This window comes from Cherax quadricarinatus, unplaced genomic scaffold, assembly GCF_038502225.1.
Source record: "Cherax quadricarinatus isolate ZL_2023a unplaced genomic scaffold, ASM3850222v1 Contig5797, whole genome shotgun sequence".
Classification (NCBI taxonomy): Eukaryota; Metazoa; Arthropoda; class Malacostraca; order Decapoda; family Parastacidae; genus Cherax; species Cherax quadricarinatus.
The window spans coordinates 3,600-15,684 of NW_027200823.1; the positions used below are offsets into that span (position 1 = coordinate 3,600).

Genomic DNA, 12,085 nt, shown 5'->3' on the forward strand with positions numbered 1-12,085 from the left:
GACTGCTTGCCGTATAGCAAATTTTGGTCATAATTTGACATCGCCATATTAAAGGAATGCCGTAAGGCGAAACACCGTAAAGTGGTGCCCTACTGTGCAGATTGTTTATACTTGATATTAGCTCTCACCTATACATAAGACTGCTCTATCTTTATATAAAATATATAAGTGTTACGTTGGTATGTCTTATTACTTTGATGGTAAGGTTCTCACTACATGTTCTAGTGTGGGGTAGCTTTTACTTAATGGCCTTATTTGTCTAGGGGTAATACTTACATCATGGCTGATCATCTTGAGTGTCTCTGATACCCTTTCACCAGCCCTCTTCACAGGTTATGTAAACTACTACTATAAAAATATAACTGTATTCTCAATAGATATGTACAGAATATACAATCACAGCCTCCATTTTCAAAACAAAATCTACACACTCCATGCCTGTGCTCCACATGGTGTGTTGCAACAACTCTTGTCCTTCACTTCCTGACATAACTCTGGGCTAACCAGTGTTTTGACACACTTTAGTCACCCTGGGTATGGTGGCCAAAACTTAAATTATAAAAACTCACCCCTGGAGCACACATGATGCCCCAAAAGATAGGAGAAGGACCCAGAGATCCTGCCAGGTTGAAGGTCAGCCACAGAGAGAGAGAGTCAGTGAGAGGGAGAGAGAGAGAAGCCTACCTAAGCTCCTCCCACCAAAACAAAAGACTGTTGCCAAGCACAATTCTCCAGTTACCACAATTCTACCACCTCTTAATTTTACTTTTACAAAAAGAAATACAACTTTATAAACTACTTATTTAAATTGTGTGTTTATGTGTCTATAGTATAACCTATTATATTGAGAAAAATAGGTTTGACCCAGCTGCCTCTCAGTCATAAGGTTGATCAGTCCTTCTGACATTTAGAGCAAAGTCCCCATCAATTCAATATAATTAGGTATTCCAGAGTAACTGTTACTTATAAATACATGTTGGGTCCTATAGCCCCATAACAATAAGATATTCTGAATATTAATAGAACTTCTAAACTATGAACTTCTTATATGATTTAAATAACTTGACATTTAATTAACATCTTTCACTCTGAACACTGATATTGTATATCCCTTGAATATATTCTCATATGTTTATAACTAAAATACACCTACAATCCGACTTACGACCGAGTTCGGTTCCGAGAAACCAGTCCTAAGTCGAAATGGTCGTAAGTCGAACTTTACTACTGAATATCAACAAAACATTTTTGTAATGACTTTATTTTATTGTTTTATTTTGGTATTTCATGTTTTACTTTACTTTTTATGTTGTTAGTACTGTATTTTATACTGTAAGGTTTAGGATAAACACTGTGTACAACACAAATAGTTGTTTATTTCCCAGAAATTTGGCATAAAAAACACGGTCATAAGTCGAGTGGTTGTAAGTTGAGAAGGTCGTAAGTCGGATGGTAGGTGTATTCCTGATACATTAAACACTAACATGTTTTATCATTCATGTTATGAATGAAAAGAAGTTGGATGTCCTGGCCCTAAGCAAAACAAAGCTGAAGGGGGTAGGAGAGTTTCAGTTGGGGGAAATAAATGGGATTAAATCTGGAGTATCTGAGAGAGTTAGAGCAAAGGAAGGGGTAGCAGTAATGTTAAATGATCAGTTATGGAAGGAGAAAAGAGAATATGAATGTGTAAATTCAAGAATTATGTGGATTAAAGTAAAGGTTGGATGCAAGAAGTGGGTCATAATAAGTGTGTATGCACCTGGAGAAGAGAGGAATGCAGAGGAGAGAGAGAGATTTTGGGAGATGTTAAGTGAATGTATAGGAGCCTTTGAACCAAGTGAGAGAGTAATTGTGGTAGGGGACCTGAATGCTAAAGTGGGAGAAACTTTTAGAGAGGGTGTGGTAGGCAAGTTTGGGGTGCCAGGTGTAAATGATAATGGGAGCCCTTTGATTGAACTTTGTATAGAAAGGGGTTTAGTTATAGGTAATACATATTTTAAGAAAAAGAGGATAAATAAGTATACAAGGTATGATGTAGGGCGAAATGACAGTAGTTTGTTGGATTATGTTTTTTTTATTATTATCACACTGGCCGATTCCCACCAAGGCAGGGTGGCCCGAAAAAGAAAAACTTTCACCATCATTCACTCCATCACTGTCTTGCCAGAAGGGTGCTTTACACTACAGTTTTTAAACTGCAACATTAACACCCCTCCTTCAGAGTGCAGGCACTGTACTTCCCATCTCCAGGACTCGAGTCCGGCCTGCTGGTTTCCCTGAACCCCTTCATAAATGTTACTTTGCTCACACTCCAACAGCACGTCAAGTATTAAAAACCATTTGTCTCCATTCACTCAGTATTAGTAGATAAAAGACTGTTGAGTAGACTTCAGGATGTACATGTTTATAGAGGGGCCACAGATATATCAGATCACTTTCTAGTTGTAGCTACACTGAGAGTAAAAGGTAGATGGGATACAAGGAGAATAGAAGCATCAGGGAAGAGAGAGGTGAAGGTTTATAAACTAAAAGAGGAGGCAGTTAGGGTAAGATATAAACAGCTATTGGAGGATAGATGGGCTAATGAGAGCATAGGCAATGGGGTCGAAGAGGTATGGGGAAGGTTTAAAAATGTAGTGTTAGAGTGTTCAGCAGAAGTTTGTGGTTACAGGAAAGTGGGTGCAGGAGGGAAGAGGAGCGATTGGTGGAATGATGATGTAAAGAGAGTAGTAAGGGAGAAAAAGTTAGCATATGAGAAGTTTTTACAAAGTAGAAGTGATGCAAGGAGGGAAGAGTATATGGAGAAAAAGAGAGAGGTTAAGAGAGTGGTGAAGCAATGTAAAAAGAGAGCAAATGAGAGAGTGGGTGAGATGTTATCAACAAATTTTGTTGAAAATAAGAAAAAGTTTTGGAGTGAGATTAACAAGTTAAGAAAGCCTAGAGAACAAATGGATTTGTCAGTTAAAAATAGGAGAGGAGAGTTATTAAATGGAGAGTTAGAAGTATTGGGAAGATGGAGGGAATATTTTGAGGAATTGTTAAATGTTGATGAAGATAGGGAAGCTGTGATTGCGTGTATAGGACAAGGAGGAATAACATCTTGTAGGAGTGAGGAAGAGCCAGTTGTGAGTGTGGGGGAAGTTCGTGGGGCAGTAGGTAAAATGAAAGGGGGTAAGGCAGCCGGGATTGATGGGATAAAGATAGAAATGTTAAAAGCAGGTGGGGATATAGTTTTGGAGTGGTTGGTGCAATTATTTAATAAATGTATGGAAGAGGGTAAGGTACCTAGGGATTGGCAGAGAGCATGCATAGTTCCTTTGTATAAAGGCAAAGGGGATAAAAGAGAGTGCAAAAATTATAGGGGGATAAGTCTGCTGAGTATACCTGGTAAAGTGTATGGTAGAATTATTATTGAAAGAATTAAGAGTAAGACGGAGAATAGGATAGCAGATGAACAAGGAGGCTTTAGGAAAGGTAGGGGGTGTGTGGACCAGGTGTTTACAGTGAAACATATAAGTGAACAGTATTTAGATAAGGCTAAAGAGGTCTTTGTGGCATTTATGGATTTGGAAAAGGCGTATGACAGGGTGGATAGGGGGGCAATGTGGCAGATGTTGCAAGTGTATGGTGTAGGAGGTAGGTTACTGAAAGCAGTGAAGAGTTTTTACGAGGATAGTGAGGCTCAAGTTAGAGTATGTAGGAAAGAGGGAAATTATTTCCCAGTAAAAGTAGGCCTTAGACAAGGATGTGTGATGTCACCGTGGTTGTTTAATATATTTATAGATGGGGTTGTAAGAGAAGTAAATGCGAGGGTCTTGACAAGAGGCGTGGAGTTAAAAGATAAAGAATCACACACAAAGTGGGAGTTGTCACAGCTGCTCTTTGCTGATGACACTGTGCTCTTGGGAGATTCTGAAGAGAAGTTGCAGAGATTGGTGGATGAATTTGGTAGGGTGTGCAAAAGAAGAAAATTAAAGGTGAATACAGGAAAGAGTAAGGTTATGAGGATAACAAAAAGATTAGGTGATGAAAGATTGAATATCAGATTGGAGGGAGAGAGTATGGAGGAGGTGAATGTATTCAGATATTTGGGAGTGGACGTGTCAGCGGATGGGTCTATGAAAGATGAGGTGAATCATAGAATTGATGAGGGAAAAAGAGTGAGTGGTGCACTTAGGAGTCTGTGGAGACAAAGAACTTTGTCCTTGGAGGCAAAGAGGGGAATGTATGAGAGTATAGTTTTACCAACGCTCTTATATGGGTGTGAAGCATGGGTGATGAATGTTGCAGCGAGGAGAAGGCTGGAGGCAGTGGAGATGTCATGTCTGAGGGCAATGTGTGGTGTGAATATAATGCAGAGAATTCGTAGTTTGGAAGTTAGGAGGAGGTGCGGGATTACCAAAACTGTTGTCCAGAGGGCTGAGGAGGGGTTGTTGAGGTGGTTCGGACATGTGGAGAGAATGGAGCGAAACAGAATAACTTCAAGAGTGTATCAGTCTGTAGTGGAAGGAAGGCGGGGTAGGGGTCGGCCTAGGAAAGGTTGGAGGGAGGGGGTAAAGGAGGTTTTGTGTGCGAGGGGCTTGGACTTCCAGCAGGCATGCGTGAGCGTGTTTGATAGGAGTGAATGGAGACAAATGGTTTTTAATACATGACGTGCTGTTGGAGTGTGAGCAAAGTAACATTTATGAAGGGGTTCAGGGAAACCGGCAGGCCGGACTTGAGTCCTGGAGATGGGAAGTACAGTGCCTGCACTCTGAAGGAGGGGTGTTAATGTTGCAGTTTAAAAACTGTAGTGTAAAGCACCCTTCTGGCAAGACAGTGATGGAGTGAATGATGGTGAAAGTTTTTCTTTTTCGGGCCACCCTGCCTTGGTGGGAATCGGCCAGTGTGATAATAAATAAATAATATGTATTCCTATATGTCTCAGAAGATAGCATTTTACACTAAAACACTTGACACTCTGAACACTGAAATGGCTTTGTTCCTGTATGCTCTTGCATATGCCTCACAAGACTGCTTTTATAACTAAAACACTGCAGACACTCAGAGCACTGAAATGTTTTATCACCTGTGTGTGTTTGCATATGTTTCACAAGACTGCTTTTATGGCCAAAACATTTCAGACACGCTGAACACTGAAACGGTTTATCTCCTGTATGTATTCGCATATGTGTCACAAGATTGATTTTTTTAGTAAAACATTTCAGACACCCTGAACATTGAAATCGTTTATCTCCTGTATGTATTCGCATATGTGTCACAAGATTGCTTTTTTGAGTAAAACATTTCAGACACTCTGAACACTGAAATGGTTTATCTCCTGAATGTATTTGCATATGTGTCACAAGATAGCATTTTAGACTAAAACATTTCAGACACTCTGAACACTGAAATGGTTTTTTTCCTGTGTGTATTCGCATATGTGTCATAAGAGTGGATTTTCTGGTAAAATATTTCATACACTCTGAACACTGAAATGGTTTATCGCCTGTATGCATTCCTACATGTCTCAGAAGATAGCTTTTTACACTAAAACACTTCAGACACTCTGAACACTGAAATGGTTTAGTTCCCGCATGCGCTTGCATATGCCTCACAAGACTGCTTTTATAACTAAAACACTGCAGACACTCAGAACACTGAAATGTTTTATCAACTGTGTGTGTTTGCATATGTTTCACAAGACTGCTTTTATGGCCAAAACATTTCAGACATGTTGAACACTGAAACGGTTTATCTCCTGTATGTATTCGCATATGTGTCACAAGATTGATTTTTTTAGTAAAACATTTCAGACACTCTGAACATTGAAATGGTTTATCTCCTGTATGTATTCGCATATGTGTCACAAGATTGATTTTTCGAGTAAAACATTTCAGACACTCTGAACATTGAAATGGTTTATCTCCTGTATGTATTCGCATATGTGTCACAAGATTGATTTTTCGAGTAAAACATTTCAGACACTCTGAACACTGAAATGGTTTATCTCCTGTATGTATTTGCATATGTGTCACAAGATAGCGTTTTAGACTAAAACATTTCAGACACTCTGAACACTGAAACGGTTTATCTCCTGAATGTATTTGCATATGTGTCACAAGATAGCGTTTTAGACTAAAACATTTCAGACACTCTGAACATTGAAATGGTTTTTTTCCTGTGTGTATTCGCACATGTGTCATAAGAGTGGCTTTTCTGGTAAAACATTTCATACACTCTGAACACTGAAATGGTTTATCTCCTGTGTGTATTCGCATATGTGCTACAAGTTGAGCTTTTATGCTAAAGCATTTCAGACACTCTGAACACTGAAATGGTTTTTTTCCTGTGTGTATTTGCATATGTGTCACAAGATTGATTTTTTTAGTAAAACATTTCAGACATTCTGAACATTGAAATGGTTTATCTCCTGTATGTATTCGCATATGTGTCACAAGATTGATTTTTCGAGTAAAACATTTCAGACACTCTGAACACTGAAATGGTTTTTTTCCTGTGTGTATTTGCATATGTGTCATAAGACTGGCTTTTCTGGTAAAACATTTCATACACTCTGAACACTGAAATGGTTTATCTCCTGTGTGTATTCGCATATGTGTTACAAGATGAGCTTTTATGGTAAAGCATTTCCGACACTCTGAACACTGAAATGGTTTATTTTTTTTATGTTCTTTCATACTTTTCAAGAGATGGTATTTCATTTTACAATAATTAATCATTCAACAGTGGTATCATTAATCTTTATGTACTCTCATACATATTTCAAGATTTATTATTTTGGTAAACTATTTTGGACACTGAAGACACAATATTCCTCATGAATATATTACCATATTACAAATCTTTTAGGCAAAACTATTTCTACTTATGAGCACTAATAGAGTTTTGTGTCTTAAAAGACTGCCATGATTTTTTTTGTGTGTAAAACACACTGAAGAATTTTTTTTTTTCCTAAGTTTAAAAAATTTTTTTCTGAAAATTCTTACCTACTAATTTTCTATCAAGTGCTGGCCAGTTAAAAATTCATTCAAGTTACAAGTGTTGCTCTTCTTGCAATACTGAAGATGTAGTGTCTGGGATGATACAACCTGGTAGTGTTCCACAAAATACTTCTGCAACAGAAATATGAGTCAGTACAGTGCTATATTCTACCATTACCAACACAACATAATAAACTAGAATACAAAGCAGGAATGATAGCAGTACAAGCATGGATGGTAGTTTTATAGTCAAGGTGGTGGTGCTACAAGCATAACAAATTTGTCTGTATTATCATATGTTTCACTAAATAAAATCGCAACTTACATTTTTAAGTTCTAAAAGAATTAAAGAAGCTTTCAGACAATATATACTATACAGTATCTATGTTTATCTAAGATAAGATAAGAGATAAGATAAGATTTCGTTCGGATTTTTAACCCCGGAGGGTTAGCCACCCAGGATAACCCAAGAAAGTCAGTGCGTCATCGAGGACTGTCTAACTTATTTCCATTGGGGTCCTTAATCTTGTCCCCCAGGATGCGACCCACACCAGTCGACTAACACCCAGGTACCTATTTGCTGCTAGGTGAACAGGACAACAGGTGTAAGGAAACGTGTCGAAAATGTTTCCACCCGCCGGGAATCGAACCCGGGCCCTCCGTGTGTGAAGCGGGAGCTTTAGCCACCAGGCCACCGGGCCTTGCCAACTGGTGTGAAGGTGGGAAGATATTGTAGCAAAATAGTCCGTAAATGGAATACCTCTATATGAAACTGGTAGGTCATGTACTGCTGACCGTGCAGCAGTGTCTGCCTGTTCATTGCCCTGTACGTCAACATGACCAGGGACCCAACAAAAAACAATAACTTTATTTATTTATTTATTTATTTATTTAAAAATTTGTGCACACATACAGAGGTACAAAAAATACAGAAAAGAGCAGTATGCCAAAGCCACTTATACTATGCATAGCATTACGGGCTGGCTTAAAATTAACTTAAGATGAACTAAGCAATGATGACATCGGTGATAAAACTTTAATGTAAACAGATTACTATAAAGCACAAGTGAGTATTACAAAGACAGGTCATATGGTTGTATGCATTGTTGTACATTCAGTAGAATGGAGTATTCTGTTAGGTAGTGTATTTAAAAAATAATAAAGTTAGATTGGGTTTTAGGTTTAACATTTATGTGATATAATTGTGAGAAACATTTAAGATATACAATTTATAAGGTTCAGTTATTCAGTATTTATTTGGTTTTGGGTGAGTAAGTGATCTTTGAGAAGAGACTTGAATTTATAAACAGGTAGTGTTTCTTTTATATTTACAGGTAATGAGTTCCAGATTTTAGGGCCTTTTATGTGCATTGAGTTTTTGCATAGTGTGAGATGGACACGAGGAACATCAAAGAGTGATCTGTGCCTTGTGTTATGGTCATGTGTTCTGTTGAGGTTGGCAAGGAGATGTTTGAGGGGAGGGTTAATATCAGAGTTAAGTGTTCTATGTATGTAATAGGTGCAGTAATAAGTATGAATGTTTTGTATGGTGAATAGGTTTAGTGTATTGAATATTGGTGGAGTGTGCTGCCTATAGTGAGAATTTGTTATCATTCTAACTGCAGCCTTTTGTTGGGTAATTAGTGGTCTGAGATGGTTACTTGTTGTTGAGCCCCATGCACAAATTCCATAGGTGAGATAGGGGTAAATAAGAGAGTGATATAGGGCCAGGAGGGCTGACTGTGGAGCATAGTACCGTATCTTCGATAGTATGCCTACAGTCTTGGAAATTTTCTTAGAAATTTGTTGTATATGTGTATGAAATTTGAGTCTATTATCAAGGTGGATTCCTAAGAATTTTCCCTCTGTTAGCTTTGTGATAGGTGATCCGTTTATCATTATGTTAAGAGGGACATCTGTAGCTCTGTTACCAAACTGAATGAAGTAGGTTTTGTCAATGTTTAGTGTAAGTTTGTTAGTCCTCATCCAGGTAGATATTTTCTGTAATTCTGTATTTACAGTATTGGCTAGCGTGACTGGGCTCGGGTGGGAGAAGACGTATGTAGTGTCATCTGCAAATAGTGTGGGTTTGAGTAATTGCGAAGCATTTGGTAGGTCATTTATGTATAGGAGAAAGAGAAGAGGGCCAAGGACACTTCCCTGTGGGACACCAACTGTAATTGGTTGTGCAGAAGAGTTTGCCCCATTTGCATACACATATTGGCTTCTGTTGCTGAGGTATGACTTGAGGTAGTTGAGGGAGTGCCCTCTTATACCATAGTGTGACAATTTTACGTGGAGCAAGTCATGGTTAACTGTATCAAAAGCTTTACGTAAGTCAATGAAGATCCCCAGTGGGACTTCTTTTTTCTCTATTGCAGTGTATATATGTTCTAGCATGTGTATAATAGCATCATTAGTATTTTTATTTGGCCTGAATCCAAATTGGCAGGGGTTGAGTATGTTTTGGGAGATAAGGTAGGAGTAGATTCGTTTATGAATTAATTTTTCGAAGATTTTTGAGAGAGGGTGTAAGTTGGATATTGGCCTATAGTTATTCAACTCTGTTTGGTCTCCTCCTTTGTGGATCGGGGTGACCCTTGCTATTTTGAGTACTGTGGGGAAGGTGGAGGATTCAATGGATTTGTTAAAGAGTGTTGCAATGATTGGTGATAGCACTTGTGACACTTTTTTGTATATAAAGGGTGGTAAGGTATTTAAATCTCCTGCCTTGTTTTTTAGCGTGTTGATAATAAGGGAGACTTCGTATGGGTTAGTCGGAGCTAGGAACAGTGTGTTCGGGTAGTTGCCAGTGAGGTAGTCATTTGGTGGGGTATCTGAGCTTGGGATTTTATTGGCAAGGTTTTGTCCTATAGTGGAGAAGAAGTCATTGAGTCTGTTTGCTGTTTCTGTTGGTGGGAGTTGGGGTTCATCTGATTTTGCTAATTTTATTTCGCTATTTCGTGATATCTTTTTTGTTCCTAGAATTTCTGATAGGGTTTTCCAGGTCTTTTTTATATCACCTCGTAAGTTGGATAATCTGTTCTCATAATACAATTTTTTTGCCCTTCTTATCAGGCTGGTTAGGATTGACGAGTAACGTTTTGTTTGGTCTCTGGTTATGTGACCCATTCTGTACTGTTTTTCATATTGGTGTTTTGTATTTATGGATTTGAGAATGCTGGGTGTTAACCAGGGACTGTTCAGTCTCTTAGCTGTCATCTGTTTAGTTTTTTTAGGGCAGTGCTTGTTATAGAGGTATTGGGTCTTTTTTAGAAAATTATTAATACATTCGTCAATATCTGTATAGATTTCTAGCTCAGTGTGCCAGTCAATGTTTGCTACTGCTGTTGTGAAGTTATTAATGGCTGCCTCATTGTGAAGTCTGAAGGTGACTTTAGTAGTGTCTTGGGGTAATTTACCAAGAGTTGTTATGAGAAAAGTAGGGTAGTGGTCTGTGGTATTATCTGTAATTATGCCTGATTTTAAAGGGGATATGGTGTTGGTCCAGATGTGGTCAAGTAGGGAAACACTAGTCTCTGTAACTCTTGTAGGTTTTGTTACTGTTGGTAGCAACATACAGTTACTCATTGTGTTTGTGAATTCAGTAACGTGTGGGTCCTGGTCTTGCAGGAGATTTATATTGAAGTCACCTGAGAGTAGTAAGTGATCTTTGTTCATGCGTGCATCAGTTATCATACTTCCTAGGTTTTGACTAAATTGGCTAATGTTTGACTGTGGAACTCTGTAAATGTTTATCAATGTGAGAGGTTTTTGTAGGTATTTGGATTTGAATTTGGCTATTATATATTCCCCATGTTCATCCCTTGTGCAAGTATTAGTGATACATTCTAGTTGGTCTGAGTAGTATATGGCTGTGCCACCCCCTTGTTGGTCTGGCCTACAGTTGTGTATGGCTGTGTAACCAGGAATGGCATAGACATCTGTACTATCAGGCTTTAGCCAGGTTTCAGTTAGTGTAATGATGGACATATTGGCATGTAAGGAATTTAGTAATGCTATGAGGTCATCGTAATGCTTGCTTAAAGATCTGATATTGTAGTTAAAGATAGTTATGTTGTTGTTGGCACTGAGAAGTGCCTTTGATTGTTCTGCAGTGTAGTAATTACAGTAACTGTTTGAATCATTTAAGTCATTAAATAAGAGGTTGGTATCAGGATCAATGCTTGTAATCATAAGATTTGTAGTGAATCTATAGTTAGAATTAAGTATAAAACAAAGTAAATAGTCTTAAGCTAAAAAATAGCACCTGAATTATTTAACAAATGTAAAATAATGAGCTAAGGTAGTTTTGGAATATAATGGCAAAGTTGTGAACTTATTCTACTTTAGCACCTGAGAATAGCACCTTGATTATTTTAACAATTGTGAATGTATAAACTAGGGTAGTTATATAAAGCTAAAATAAAGGAGAAAATATATGATATGGTAAAGATGCGGCATAGCCAAAGTTGGATACGGGGGACTAAGGGGTGAGGTGTATCAAATTTCTGTATAGCCTGTAAAGCACTAAGGGAGTCTGGGACAACCAAAAATGATGACACAGGCATAGATGCAATACGGATAAGTGCTGCAAGGATGGGATACAATTCAGCAGTAAAAATACTAGCCGAAGATAGTAAATGCCCTCGTACGACGCTGTCCAGAAACACTGCTGTGAATCCTACGCCATCAGAAGACTTAGAGCCATCTGTGTACACAGCAATGGCATGAGAATGAGAGTGAAAGTGGCCAAGAAAAAGAGAGCGGGAAGCGACCGTAGACAGTTGGGCTTTCGAGCAAGGGAGAGAGAAAAAACAGACTCGAACAGCTGGAACTTCCCAGGGGGGTAAGGAAAAGTGAGATGCTACATGAACATAGAAAGGTGGAAATTGAAGAGAAGACAAGAGTGAATGAAGGCGAAGAGAGAAGGGATGGAGTAAACAGGGGCGGCGAACAAATAAAGAATGTGTACTAATATCAGTGACCATTCTATAAATGGAAGGATTGTGGAGATCATGAGAACGTACATAGTAGCGAAGGCAATGGGCATCACGGCGATCGGATAAGGATGGAACGTTCGCTTCTGCATAGAGGCTCTT

The 12,085-nt window shown here is 38.5% G+C and overlaps 1 protein-coding gene across 1 annotated transcript; it reads right to left on the reverse strand.

Annotated features, from left to right (window-relative positions):
- Positions 1–4,512: 4,512 nt before the first annotated feature.
- On the reverse strand, positions 4,513–7,371 carry LOC138852246 (oocyte zinc finger protein XlCOF7.1-like). Its single transcript, XM_070081994.1, has one exon. It carries the CDS (start codon positions 6,720–6,722, stop codon positions 4,944–4,946), a length of 1,779 nt encoding a protein of 592 aa, XP_069938095.1. The 5' UTR covers positions 6,723–7,371; the 3' UTR covers positions 4,513–4,943.
- Positions 7,372–12,085: the final 4,714 nt, after the last annotated feature.